This window comes from Brachycentrus maculatus, unplaced genomic scaffold, assembly GCF_059751285.1.
Source record: "Brachycentrus maculatus isolate JH-2025_06_01 unplaced genomic scaffold, ASM5975128v1 h1tg000196l, whole genome shotgun sequence".
Classification (NCBI taxonomy): domain Eukaryota; kingdom Metazoa; phylum Arthropoda; class Insecta; order Trichoptera; family Brachycentridae; genus Brachycentrus; species Brachycentrus maculatus.
In genome coordinates this window covers 1,907,043-1,922,904 of record NW_028280947.1, presented here as the reverse complement: position 1 = coordinate 1,922,904, position 15,862 = coordinate 1,907,043, and the positions used below count along the sequence as shown (strand labels likewise).

General features: G+C 33.9%; 1 protein-coding gene across 22 annotated transcripts in view; it reads right to left on the bottom strand.

Moving 5' to 3' along the window:
* The window catches only part of mtd (TLD domain-containing protein mustard), a 315,010-nt gene that overhangs the window by 21,102 nt on the left and 278,046 nt on the right, over window positions 1-15,862 (bottom strand). For all 22 annotated transcript variants that reach the window (XM_088263104.1, XM_088263106.1, XM_088263103.1 and 19 more), the window contains 4 exons: window positions 14,760-14,887; window positions 13,137-13,299; window positions 11,454-11,595; window positions 10,988-11,044 (listed from right to left, as the gene is read on the bottom strand). In XM_088263104.1, coding sequence (XP_088119230.1) covers window positions 10,988-11,044; window positions 11,454-11,595; window positions 13,137-13,299; window positions 14,760-14,887 — 490 coding nt within the window. The remainder of the gene's footprint in view (window positions 1-10,987; window positions 11,045-11,453; window positions 11,596-13,136; window positions 13,300-14,759; window positions 14,888-15,862) is intronic.

The following is a 15,862-nucleotide window of genomic DNA, read 5'->3' as shown; positions in this document are numbered from 1 at the left end:
TTATCATTCATCCTTCACTTTTTGTAATACCACACAAAAAAAAAATTTTGATTACTAGTTTCGGAATAATCATTTCATCATAATGTCACTAAAATGAAACTGTTACGGTCTGATATTTATATAAAAATATTTTTTAATATTGGGTTAGTGTTTTTTTTAAAGCAGTATTACACAAAGTGAACGATGAATGATAAGGAGAGTGTTATTTTACTTTTTGTTATTTACTTATTTCAGTAAACTTTGCTACGGCTCCCTAAGTGTAATGGTAAGTGCGTTTAGCTACCGTGCTGGAGGTCCTGGGTTCGATTCCCAGGGAAATATTAAAATAAATATCAGTAATTTTTTACTATAACATTTATTAAATACTAGCTATACTCGGTCATACAATGCTGTGGTTTAGTATAGTAAAATGGATTGTAAAAAATTAAGCACATATTTCAAATATGTGTCATAATGATTAAAAACCTAAACATGGACAGATTTAAGAACTACAGATATTCTTGTCAGCATGTGAAAGAAAAAACTCTTTGATGAGAACATCTATAGTTCTCAAAACAGGTAGAGTTTACATTAACACATTGTAGTCGGGCGCTTCGAACAATAGACTCTAGCCTATAGCGGACGTTTTTCGCGATTAGCGCAAAAATATATAGCTTTCTTAAAATTGACACAATTTCTAAACCAAATAATATTTTCGATTGAAATTTTCAAAGAAATCATATATGACATTTGATCATCAAAAATAAATTATAATCATATTTTTTAATTAAGTATTCCGTATTTCACAATTTTAGAAGCATTGCTCTCTAAAAAATAGTCTTCCCCTCCGAGGTATCATTCCCTATACAATGCAAATATATTCAAATAATAAAATACCAAACAGTAAACAAAACAGTGCGAGCGGTATGAAAAATAGTCCAATACGTAAAATGGCTCAAACTAAACTTGAGATTGAGATCGCATAAAATCTGGGGATGCCTTTACAAGCGACACACTAGCCAATCCGGACAAGACATCTCAAATAACGTCAACAGACTGTCGCCTAGCACTCAAGTAGCAGATTATCCTTCAACGCGTTTTATTTCACGCTGATAACAAACCCGTATAAACAGTATAGACAGTCGACAAAAACGGCATTTGCCGTGTCCCGCAGTTGACCGACAGTCCGCGAAAAACGGCAAATGCCGTGTCCCGCCGACAACGTGTTAATAAACTCAAAAATGGTCCGATAAGTCGTTCCATTAAACCAATCCCAAATCAATAAAAAATACAAATATGTAAAAATAACCTGATGGGCTGTCGTTAGAAAAATAAATAATCCATTTTGTATTTTAAAAGTATTATTAACTTGGTGGTATGATAATCCTTAAAATTGGTATTTTTAACTGATATTAAATAGTAAACGAAGAATGATATGGAGAGTGTTCAATAAACTATCGATTACATGTAATTTATTCACATTGAGTCAGAAATAATTATAGGAATAACTAAGTTGTATGTATTTGCATTTATGTTTAAATGGAAACGTAAAGTTGAATGATAATTTTGTATTCATATTATAGAAAATAATTGACAATACGTCTAGCTGTAATGTAATGCAGAGCACTACAACAACGACGGAAAAGAGAGACCGCACGCTCAAAGTCCGAATGTAAATGACGTTTTATATTAATATGCAATTGTTTTTAATAATTTTATGTACAAAGGTGGTGGAAGATGTTCAGTAATAACTCGCTAGTACTTTGACTTTGTCCGCCTCCTTAGTGTAATGGTCAGCACGCTCGGCTACCGTTCTGGAGGTCCCAGGTTCGATTCCCAAGGGGGGTAAAATAAATATAAGTGATTTTTTCCCTGTAATATTTATTTAATAATACCCTGGACTGGTACCTGAAGCGGAGGGCTGATCACCTTTCCTTCATGTGTAAACGATCAAGATAACACTGCGTTTATATGACGCAGTGCCCTATGCACCATTGGGTGCGGATAAGGGTTTTATTATTATTACTTTGACTTTAGTTTATTATTCAATAAATAAGTATTACTAGGTAGCTGTAAGTGAGTGACTGGTTTCTAAGAGAGACAAAGCTAGAATTCGCTTAGCAGACTGTGCGGATATGGACACGATTGGGGCTGTGTTGTTGTCACCAATGTGTCACCAAAATATCCACATTCCAACAAATAACATGGAATTTAAATGCTCTAGCCACATAAATGATTTGTAAAATTATAACATATTGTTTACGGCGTGCATACGTTTGTGCATTTCTTACACCTTATAGTATGTTGCAGTAGTGTGCACTTCAACTTTGGTGATCTTTGTGCATTTTAGTTACCTAACTAACTAACTAACTAACCATCACGCCGCTTCCCCGCAGGGGTAGGCAGAGAGAATCGAACGCCACACCACTCTGTCTTTGCAAACATTCTTTGCCTCTTCTACATTCATGCATCTCCTCATACATACCCGACGATTATTACGACTCCTGACCCGGCCGCTTTCAAGTATTTGACATACCTGATTGTCCCAAGTTTTCCTCGGTCGTCCTCTGCTTCTTTTTCCAACTACATTCGCCTCATAAATTTGTTTAACTGTTCTTTCTTCACTCATACGCTCCACATGTCCAAACCATCTCAACACACCTTTCTTAATTTTATCGATAATGCTTATCTCAGCCTTACATTCTTTCCTTATTTCATTAGTTACCTTCAACTTGATAAACAAAAAACACGCTTAAACATCTGATTTCTTGTCATGTTCGCTTTTAAGTGTAGCAAATAGGTATCAATATGATACAAAAATATTATCAGTTCTTTTCTGTGATCATTCTTTCCACGCGATCTAATATCGCCCGCGTCAAATTACATTTCTTTAACAAACTTCACCGTAACCAATGTGTTAATATAAAAATTGTCCCCAATAAACCCAAATAAATAACTATGTAAATATTTCATAGAAAGATTCATACAAAGATTTTATTTAAAAAAAAATACATATTTAATGTAAAAAAAAAAACCCACTCCCTAGAGAAAGTCGGATATCAATTATTGTACTCCTGGAAAGGTTAAATATTCAATTTCAATTCAAACCCTTATCCGCACCCCAATGGTGCATAGGGCACTGGGTCATATAAATACAATGTTGTCTTGATCGTTTACACATTAAGAAAAGGTGATCAGCCCTCCGCTTCAGGTACCAGACCAGGGTAATATTGAATAAATATTACAGTGAAAAAATCACTAATATTTATTTGACCCCCCCTGGGAATCGAACTCGGAACCTCCAGAACGGTAACCGAGCGTGCTGACCATTACACTATGGAGGCGGAGGCATTTTGATAGGATCTAGCAAAATAATTTTTGAATATATCAAGATCAATTTAAAATGCCAAATAGTCGCTTATATTCATATTTACTTAACCATTTATAAAAATGATAAAACACTACATATTTTGCAGGCATTACTTTTCAAAACGGTATATGAGAATAATCATATAGACCTGAGTACAAACCATAGTTTAATATACAGTATTAAATCTGCAGTTATATAATTATTTAGCGAATTTATATAAATACATATAATAATATATTCCCTACTCCCATACAAGTCGTTATTTCTGAAAGAGACTATTCTAAGCTCATCCAATGTTCTCATTTTTTATAAGGCAAATTCAACCTTGTGTCTGATTTCAGATAAAACACGCATTTTTTTTATATCTCACTATTCCATATCATTTTACTATCCATTAAAATATAGAAATCATCCAGACGCGTAAAGTAAAATACTGAGATTTTTAGATAAATTTATTAGAAGTTGAAAGAACAATATTTTCCATTTTTTATGATTCTTTATGTTTTCATTGAATATTCAAACTAAGAGAATTTTAAACTACTTTCAAAGCTGATCTTACACACATCCCTGAAGAAAGACATCAGCTGAGAAACACTATTGATAAAAGATAGTGAAGATATGTTGGAAACTTAGGAAATAATACAGACATTGGGCGACAGAGTATACTTCTGTCCATACACTTAGAGCCACATAAAATAATAAAATATAATCAGTTTGAGCTATTTTTTCGCCGGGTCCGAAAAGGCTGTTTTTTTTTGCCCATATGTGGTACAGACAAAGGGTTAAAATACCAATTGTTTGAGGCATGTATCACTCAATTATGGGTGCTTTGCAAAAAAACAAACATAATACGTTTAGTAGCAGATTTCTGCTTATCATTGACAGTATAAGAGTTGTGCTTAAATAAAGAAATTTGACATCATAAGTTCCATATTGTATTGAAATCAAATGACTTTTGTAGCTTGTTTAGAAGTCAAAAAACTGGGTGAACCGTAGCGATTGTAATACGGCAAATTGGTTTGAAATTGAACCCATACAATGAGATGAACTCACGTCAACTGCATTGCCAATCATGACTCTGAAATGGCATTGTGTAACCGACATTGTATCGGGCTTGGGCAAAAATATATAATTACGACAAATGTAATTCCGTTTATTTTGTATTCGCATCAACAATGTAGGGTATAATCATACCTTTCAATAAATAAATGTACAACGCTTTACCTATTAATTTGTTTTCAATTACGTAGAAAATTACCCGCAAGAATGTCAAGAGGGTGTAGTCAATACGAGAAGGATCTAAAGACATAAGAAAAATCCTCTAGAAGGAACTAAACAGTAAGAGGTGCTTCAGGATAATAAGATAATGTCGTAATATGTTACCATATACACAATAATAAAATATTCAATTGTCAGAAGGAAAAAGTACCTATTAATACTAAGCTAACATCAAAACATCTAGGGAAAACATCGAAGCTATAACATTTAAACTACATAACACTAGCAAAACAAGGAGTACATTGACAATGTTGTATTTGACGTGGAAGTGTCGAGGAAGGGGCGTTTTCTAGGTAAGTATAACATGTGTTGTTGCGGGCCGCATTGCAGATGATGAACAAGAAGAAACATTGCGAGAAGTGGAAATAACACACGGTATAGTAGCCCAGAATTAAACCATCACTATCCAAACGGCTGAGAAAAACTAGAAAGTTTGATAGGTATAAATTACCCATAATGTAGTAAGATGAATTGCGCTTAGGTTGTAAATGCTTCATAATTTATTTATTTATTCTATTATTCACTGTTTTTTGTTTTTTTTTTGTTTTTTAAGGCATACAAAGATATATAGGTGGCAGCATCATCAGTCAGTTGCATCTAATTTACGAATAGGATTGTTACAATAACGTATACAAAACTTTAAAATATAAATGCAATATGGAAGTTCAATAATGGGCAGAATGGCGAATGTTGCGCAGTATACAAAGCAGTGATTCCCAAAATTTTCCCCCAGTAAACCTCCTGCCTACCTAATATTGAATTTTCCTACACTTATCAACGTCAAATGTGTTTTTGACTGCTTACATAGTGCTGTTCACCTTGATGAATCAAATGTGTATGTGCAATACGGCTGTCCAAACTCAAAACACAGTAAGGGACATTTTTTTACAGTACGTTTTCTTTTTGCATTTTTGGACTAAGTAGATTCTACTTAGTCCAAAAATGCAAAAAAAACGTACTACAAAAAAATGTCCCTTACTGTGTTTTAAGTTTGGACAGCCGAATATTTTGGGTACAGTAGAATGGGGCTACTTGAACTTTGATGTGTTACTTGAGCCCAGTACAAAAAAAAATTAAATCTTTATTTGGTCTACAATAATGAACGTATCGTGACAATAAGTGTCACCCGTCAGGGAAACAATGAATCATGTCGATACGTTCATTATTGTAGACCAAATATAGATCTAAATATTTTATTTTGTACTGGGCTCAAGTAACACATCAAAGTTCAAGTAGCCCCGTTCTACGGTACAGTTCTAGACAGCTGTGATTTATTGGTGACATAGATTCCCTGCCAGTCGAAATCAACCCTTAAGGGTCTTTACAGACCACTTTCTTATATGGAAACTATGGTATAAACACAAAGCCAGCCATTGCCATATTGTTAGCTATGACATGCTCAGACTTCCATATTTCCCTTGTATAAAAAAACATGCTTTGATATGCTAAGACGCCTATAATACATATCTGTATAAACTTGATTGAGATATGTGTTAAATCAGCACTTGAAAACAACCAAACTCAACAATCAGCCGAGCGCGATTCATCTTTTTTTATAAAAGTGTGCAGAACATTGCCGTGTGAACCTAGACAAAGAATTCTTCTAGCACAATAATATTTGGCTAAAATGGTTACACCTGAAATGCGGTTCAAACTGGATACTAATGTATTCACAATGCGGAAAAAACAAAGTTACACGTTGACAATTGAAAATGCTCATCTTGACTTAATCCTAGGTAGGATGGTAGCGTGTTTATGAGATCCGCTAGACACGGGTGAAGATGAAAGTGTATTCGGCGTCAGATGTACAGGCGTTGTGTAGTTTACCATTTAAGGGTAATGTGGTACTTTGTATTATAAGATTGTATTTGGCCAGGTGTGTCACTAAGGCAGTGCTTTATCTAATGTTCATTCAACACTCATTAACAAGGAGGAAACAGGTGCAAATCCAAAGGTTTTTCTAGCTTGTTTGCCAAAACATCTAATCAGTATCTCTAAAACTAGTGTTCATATCTTCACAGGTCTGTTAGAATGACAATAATAATATATGTACATGCAAACAAAACGATTGACATAATTTTTCAATTAAAAACATGTTTTTGATTTAATGTACTTTTTGAAAAGAAGCGAAATCAGAATATTGAATGTGGAAAAATTAGCAATATTTACATGCCCGATTTAATAAATCATCGCGGAAAACAACCATTACGGTAATGTATGTCAAAAATATAAACATTAGAGACGTTGCAATGTATTCATTTGCATATATTTTTTTCATTCAAGTATTTGAAGTAATACAATGAAAAAATATTTGATACTTAAAGCAATTAATACATTTTTATGCTAAGGTGAATTTCAAGACAGAAATCCAGTGTTTACATGGACTTTTATTCTATAAATTTCTATTCTTTAAATTGGTTTTAAAAATAACTATTTTTAACACGTTGACTGCCACGGCAATTTTACGGAATTCCGGTCCGGAAAACCTAAAAAGCCAAATCTTTAAAAAATTTTACTTCTTGATTTTAAATAAATTTTTTATAATTATATTTTCTGTTCATTTATTACTAAATATTCTGTTTTGAATATTAAAAGCATTAACTTTGTGGATCATATTGATATATTATTTTGAGAAATAAAAAGACTTTGTTTTTTGATCCACTCACATTTTTATTACCAATCAACTAGTTTTGGCAACAACCTGTTGCCCTCTTCAGGGTTTAATTTAGGGCAACAGGTTGTTGCCGAAACTAGTTGGTTGTTAGTAAAAATGTGAGTGGATCAAAAAACAAAGTCTTTTAATTTCTCAAAATAATATAATAAATATTCTGTTCATGTTAGCCAGCATTGACTTTTTGCTCTCTTCCCAGAAGCCATCTATCCATATTAGCGCTGATATACTCCGAATTTCATCGTAGCTGCACGAATATGGCAAGTAAACACAGTACAAGGTAACTCGTAGTCGGTGTTCTAGTAAAGAACGCAATCTACGAGTTATCTCGTAGTTGGCAGTCAACGTATTAAGTAAAAAATTGTTGTTTTTACTATTTTCAGCGGGCTATTTATAATATGACCTGAAGAGAATAACTTTTTACAGTATAGCAATACCATATATCGTTTTTGAACCTGTGAAAATACAAACACACTGAGATGTGGAGGAAATATAAACACCGCAGTTTGTGGGGGAGTAGGAACACTACGAAACTAACGTGACTGTCTTTGTCAATCAAATTCAACCTTCGTTGCGATTGAATAATAAAAATAACAATCGGATCGCTTTGAATGAGCAATCGGATCATTTGAAGAAGACGAATTTGATTGGCAAAGGCAATAGAGACAGCAATCGTATCTTTCACTAGCGATCCGGAGGATTCTAGAACTGTTGCGTTGACAGGAAACACCTTCTGCCAAACATGCTGGGATACCTACCGCCCCTGAACACTTCTTCCGCCATAATGTCCTGTCACATTTCAGAATAAAGAAACATTTCACAACCCAAAAGGTAATACATATATGTTTCTTCGTTATTAATAACGCAAGATCATCCCCCAAGGCTATGAAAATTCAATTATTAATGATAGGAAGTAACACCATAAAAAACAATTAAACCACTTATTATCCCAAGTATCCCAATATGGCGTACAACTTAATACAACTTAGTAGACCCTTAAAATCAGTACTAGATTTTGATATTAAAAATATAAATTATGAAGTTCTACAAATGAAATACCAAATCAATAAATAAATTACATGATTTCAAACCCAAATCCAAAGAATGTTACGTAAATATTATGATTATCTTATTTATTCCCATTTACATATTTTTTTATTTGAAAAAAAAGAGAAATATTTGTGTTTTTATTGTTTATACAAATATTTCAATTTCACACTATTTCTGTGAGCCTAAGCGGCTCATTATTAGAAATAGGTATCAAATTGTGGTAGAGTGGGTTCGAACCGAGAAACTCTGACTTAAGAGTCCGCAACACTAACCACGGGACCACAACCCGACTTATTATATTTATATTTTTAACAAATGTCTAGTAACAACGTCACTCGTAGGATTGTTTATTAATCAAGGGTTAATAAGCTTAGTTTTTATTCTGAAATGTGACAGGACGCCTCGATGGCGGAGAACACAGAGAAGATCCAAGAGGGTGAGAGTGGTACGGATGGGGAGAGGCGCTAAGGGACGACTATCGCACATAATGTACCTCATCGCGGGCCTGTTCGTCCGAGTCTCCAGACAGACCTTGGCTCTTCAGAATGGAGTAGATTTTCACGTAGGGCGCCTTCAACAACTGCCCGATCATTAAATATATATTTTATTTCCTGAATTTGAGTGTCTGACATCCAATGGTGGTGATTTGATGATGATAATGAGTGATTTTAAGTTTGGGATCGCCCGCAAGGCATGCGGCGTTCTTGATGGATCGATGACACTAGCATTCTAGCGGATATTCTCCGCTTTGTTCCACATTCGGCTTCCAAATATTCATGAGAGTGACCCTGCGAATGATACCCGACGTGACAATGTGACCATGGAGGGAAGACATGACCGGGAGAGAATGGGAAACGAGGAGGTAATGAGAACACATGCACTTGTACACCAACGATTTCCAATGAGAACTGTATGAAATGGAAATTTTCGCTTTCTTTTGCAACAAAATATAATATTGTAGATACTTTGAATAAATATTATGTTTCCGTACTGTATAGTGGATACTTTGAACTAGACAATATAGCATTGAGGGCCACGTATGATTTTAATTAATAACTATTATACCAACAATATTTTTATGTGATTTTGTTTTGCTCAAATAAAAGCATTCATTTTTAAGTTAAAATTACATTTAAAAAACTTATTTCTGTCAGTTTTGGGTAAAATGTGACCCAACTTTAAATTCTGTTTTTTAATTTTATTATTAATATTTTTATAAAATTGCAAAAGAAAAACCCTTGTTTTTTACCACTTGAGTTTATTTTATAATAACGACTAGTTTCGGAAGCTATGCTTACATTTTCAAGTCTAAATATAAACTAGAAGCATAGCTTTCGAAACTAGTCTTAATAATAAAATAAACTCAAGTGGTAAAAAACAAATGTGTTTTTTTGACAAATTCATCATGTCTTACCACAAACTGAATGCCGAAACAATAAATAAAATCTTTTTATAAATTAAAAAGCCATTAAATATTTACTTAAATATTTGTTGCAAAAAGCAGTTTCCATTTTAAAAGTTTTTTTTTAAACATTTAAAACACCAATCTAACGAGGTTGAGGGCAACCTTTCTTAAGAAGAGTCAAAAGTGTAAAAATGTAGGTATTTTTGAAAGGGTAAGAGAGAAGAGAGAATGAAGAATGAAAGATGAAAATGATAGAAAAATGATAAACCAACATGAGGCGGTATTTTGGAACTGAACAGAAGAGACACATTACAGAAAAGTAATGATAGACATTTGAAATTGATTAATTGTAACATAAAACCAAAAGTACAATAACCTAGCATTATTTTAAACACATAGTTACATGGAAGGGATTTCTAAACATCATAATGGTTATAATTCATCAACATTATTGGCATTTGTTGTCATCATATATGTGTGCCAAAAGGGTAAGATGGTTGATGAATTGTCGGATTTATTACAAAAAAAGACTTGTAGTGACATCTATGATTTTTTTGGACATTTCCTTGAAGTTTTAGTGAAATCTGTAATACCGACATTACAATTAAAATTTTGACAGCACACAAGTTCATTTAGGTCAAACCTTTGTTAAAAATCTATGGAAAACAGTTTTCTGTCATGTGAATATCACAAATACATTTGTATTAAATAGAATATGAGTTATTCTTTTGTTAAATGTATGGTATTAATATATGTCAAAAAAACTCACTCGTTGTTTCTAAAAACCAGAAGAATTATCTGTTTAAAAAGGAGTAGTAAAATCAATCATTTTTCGGTTTCTCATAAATACAATGAGATATAACATTACAATATAATATGACATAAATAAATCAATACAATTATTGATATTTATTTCAAATATTTTGAATTTAATATACCTTATAAGTAATAAAACCCTACAATTTATTTTCCACTATTGCAATCAATGATCAGGATGGAAAATACTAGAATCTATTATGCTTCTGAGACAAACCATCAAAAGATCTTTCCGTTTGACATACAGATATGGTCTAAATAAGTAGTTTTGTTGTACACATTATATATTTTTTTTACAATAATATCAAATTATTTTGGTTTACAAAGATACAAATATTATTATTAACAAGAAAAATATTTTGTATATTGTTATTTAAATGTGGATTAGTTTAGAAAAACACAAAAAAAGAGAACTCACCTCCCAGGATTCTCTGGTTAGATCTCCCATATCGCCTTGACTGTCGGATCGTTCGCCCTGTTAGTAAAAAAAAAATAAAAAAAATCAAACAAAAACCACTTATTTAGAGTAGGTAACTAACCATGAAATAAACACGTTAGTGTTGGGGTATTTTCCATCGAAATTTGTCAAAAACATGGAAAATTATATGATTTTCACTCGCAAAATCAGGTTCAGCTAAAATAGCTGCTATAAATAAAGAAGAGAAAATTTTGTTTTTTGCGTAAAAAATATCTGCTAACAGCAACTGATCAAAAAGAATGAAAGGATACGGAAGAGGCCTGTATCCAGCAGGGAAGGACAAGAAGAAGAGCAGTGTTTGAAAATGATGGGGAATGCATAATTTTCAAACGGCATATAAAGGGCGGGTAAAGAATGAGGTTCTGGAATTATGACTTGTAAGATTTATTAAATAGACATAGCATACCTTATCTCCAGTCGTAGTGGTCTCCTCATCCCACAGCTCGGTGTCGCTGTCCACCAGGGTGTAGCCGCGCTGCGTCACATCCCCGAGCTCTCCATACAGCTCCGGGACCCAGTGGTTGATGAACTTGTACAGGTCGTCCACCCTGAGAGCAGAAAATAAAAATGAAATGAAATAAAATAATAATATATTAAATAAATGAAATAAAGTGTGTATATTCAATGGTAAACCCTTGAATGCCAACAATCACGAAGCTTGGTATTTATAAATGTATATTTAACCTTCCGCCTCCGTAGTGTAATGGTCAGCATGCTCGGCTACCGATCTGGAGATCCCGGGTTCGATTCCCAGGGGGGGAAAAATAAATATAAGTGATTTTTTCACTCCAATATTTATTCAATATTACCTTGGACTGGTACCTGAAGCGGAGGGCTGATCACCTTTTCTTCGTGTGTTAACGATCAAGATAACACTGTGTTTGTATAATACAGTGCCCTATGCACCATTAGGGTGCGGATAAGGGTTTGAAATGAAAATATTTAACCTTTCCAGGAGTGCAATAATTGATATCCGACTTTCTCTGGGGAGTGGGTTTTTTTTTACATTAAGTATGTATTTTTTTAAAAATAAAATCTTTGTATTATGAAGATAGAAATTAACTAACTAACTAACTAACCATCACGCCGCTTCCCCGCAGGGGTAGGCAGAGAGAATCGAACGCCACACCACTCTGTCTTTGCAAACATTCTTTGCCTCTTCTACATTCATGCATCTCCTCATACATATCCGACGATTATTACGACTCCTGACCCGGCCGCTTTCAAGTATTTGACATACCTGATTGTGCCAAGTTTTCCTCGGTCGTCCTCTGCTTCTTTTTTCAACTACATTCGCCTCATAAATTTGTTTAACCGTTCTTTCTTCACTCATACGCTCCACATGTCCAAACCATCTCAACACACCTTTCTTAATTTTATCGATAATACTTATCTCAGCCTTACATTCTTTCCTTATTTCATCATTCGAACATCTATCAAACATCGTTTTGCCACACATTCGTCTGAGAAATTATGAAATAATAATTTTAATAAATAATTAAGCTCACCATCTCTAGGTTTTATTTTATGACAAACTTAAATATATATGGAATGCACGCCCCGGTAATATGACTCCAAGTCAAGGGTGAGAGTAGATGAACGAATGAATAAATGAAGTATTATTTTTTGACATCTCATCAAAGATGAAGAAGAATGTGGAAGTCTGGGCCTTAATGGGGCTGACGACCGTCATAGGCTGGTTTAAGCAATCACTTTACACACATGTAACAATCACCAATTTTACCCATTATTGACAACCACACTACTCAAATTCTTGGAAGTTCTATATATATGAATGTTCTTGAATCACTTGAACTTCACTACAGACATCTATTGGTGAGACGTAAAGAAGCTTTTTATTAAGCAGAAACTCTTATATTAGTATGTGAGGTCCGAATCCTGGATTACAATCACACACATGAGAAACGCCAAAAAATACCATTTTCATTTTTATTATTTAAGCTTGTAATTTGACTAGATAATTTATTTACAACATTTTGAGTGTGTCCAAATACTTGATTTTTACTCGATTTCGTGAACAAGTATTTGGACACATTCAAAATGTTGTGAATAAATGAAGGATGCTCACCTGTTTCTCGGCACGCTGAACCAGTATTCGGGGCGCATCCTCTTCCTGCCGTAGCTCATGAGGGGAGTGGAGCGCGGCACGGCCCGGTTGGTGGGGCGGCCCATGCGCAGTCTCAGATACAGGGGCGGATCGTCGCAAGAGCGCGCCGGCCGAGGAATCAGTTCTGAACAAGAAACAAACATTGTTAAGTATATTATTTATTGATTCGGCATTAACTTTGTGGAATGACATGATTATTTTATTATTTTATTATTATTTATGTTTTAATTTGCACCAGAAGATGAAAACATCTGTCGTTTTCGAAACTAGTCGCAAATAAAATAAAACTCATTAAAGTGGTATATCGCTCGGCTACCGTTCTGGAGGACCCGGGTTCGATTCCCAGGGGGGGTAAAAAGAAATATGAGTGATTTTTTCACTGTAATATTTATTCAATATTACCCTGGACTGGTACCTGAAGCGGAAGGCTGATCACCTTTCCTTCATGTGTAAACAATCAAGATAACACTGCGTTTATATGACGCAGTGCCCTATGCACCATTGGGGTGCGGATAAGGGTTTTATTATTATTTATTTTATTAAAGTGGTATATTTAAGTGTTTAATTATAATAAAATTGTTCAGTATTTATTGATTTGGCATTAAATTTGTAGAACTCTCATTTTAATTTATGTATTAATTTTAAATCAAACACAGACATTCGTTTGATAATGCCCTAGCAAGGCGAAACAATTATCACAATATTAATTTTTTATATGTTTTTGTTAGTAAAATACAACTTAGTAGACTCAAAAAATCTGTGTTTGGTTTAAAATTAATACATAAAATAAACATTATTATACTACAAGAAGTGGGTAGAAGACAGATGGCTGCAGAAAAAGGAGTCGTTTAAAGCTGCCCAAGACCACGTCAGGAGGACCTGACCTGACACGCACAGAGGAAGAAGTAGCTTTATTAACCTCAGAATGACTGTCTCACCATGTTTATAATGTATATATGTGTATATATTTGTGTATATGTACATATCGCTCACTCCTTTCAAGAACGTCATAAATCAAAAATCGTCAATTTTCAGTTGTGCACGTTTTCGGAATGCCTAGAAAATGTACTATATCCCAGCAAAAGCGGCATATTTTTAACTTAATATTTACCCGCTACAGGGCAGAAAGTGTTGTTTTTGCATTTTGAAGAAAAGGTATTGTTTAATTTTAAAAAAAAAATAGTTATTTTTCAAATGGAGAAAAAACCTTCAGGTATAACCTAAAAAGATCTGTTGCACAGTAAAAAGCTCAATAAGTGGCTTGATATTTATTTTTAATAAATTGTATTATATTCTTAAACTTTAAAAACGTTCTCCTGAAAAGTTTTTAGATTTATGATGTTCTTGAAAGGAGTGAGCGATATGCGTATGTGAATAATTTTGGTTCTGTCTTGGTATGGATGAGCCTATTCAGACAGAAGTAGCAATTCATTTATAAAAATTGTAACAAGGCATTGACAAACTGATTTTCTTGGTATGTGGAGAAAAACGGCACCATAGTGAAAATAGGAATGAAAACTTAAACAAATCAAATATAGAGATAATAATATGTAAAAAAAGAGAATTTATGCATAAAACACTTACTGTCAAATGAGGCAAACAGCTCGGGCATATCATCAACGGACACCATGCTGCGGTAGTCCAGACGGGGAGGAGGTATGGCAGACTTCTTCACGCTGTCCGACTTGCCAAACCCACCGTACGAACTTCTCCTGATTACACGTGAAAATTTGTTGAATTAATATTGAGAACATGAATTGGACATAAGTATTCTGTAATTCAACATCTCTGTCCTCTAAAAACTAACAGTTTTCGAAAGACCCTCAACTGCATGCGGAGAAAGGATCCTTTTCTACGTTTGGCACATTTCCAGAAAGAATTAGAAGAGTCCGGTAGAAAGAGAGACAGTCGGTTGTAAGCGATCAAGCAGATTGTTCTTCCACAAGACCGAATAAAAGAATTAACAGGGTCATCATTAATCCCTTCAGTATAAAAAAAAGTACAGTAAAAAAAAACCTTTTTTTAAAGAAAGAATTTTACTAACTGAACATGTATATCCTAAATAAAAACTTAAAGATATAATTTATTATTAGATTAAAACCAATATTTTTAGCTTTTCCACTTTTTTATTTGACCAGCGACCGGGTTTCGTCGTTACCGACATCATCAGACAGTCTGATGATGTCGGTAACGACGAAACCCGGTCGCTGGTCAAATAAAAAAGTGGAAAAGCTAAAAATATTGGTTTTAATCTAATAATAAATTAAAAATGCAATTCCATCACGAAGTGTCAGTGGATAATATAAATCTATTAAAGATATAAAAAAAACCATTAGGTATATTGTGGAAATTATCCGTTGGTGTGGTAAATATTGAAGTGTGGAGCAGCACAAAGACCACATTGGTACAGAAGTACTTGGACTCTCGGCGGAGGTAAAGTTTGTCCGAGTTATCTCGGGAGTGGGAATTTTCGCACTTAAGTGGTCCTTGAGCAGTTAAATGCTGCCTCTAACTCACCCCAAGACCAGCAGAAACGGTAGAGGTTCATACACCTAGTTCCAGATATCTCGGGAGACCATGACACAATGCATTAAGCAAGAAAACGCAGAGAAGAGCTGACTCAATAGTTTTATATAATATGATATTTTACTACATTTATCTCTTTCCCAAATGAATGAGTTTTAGCT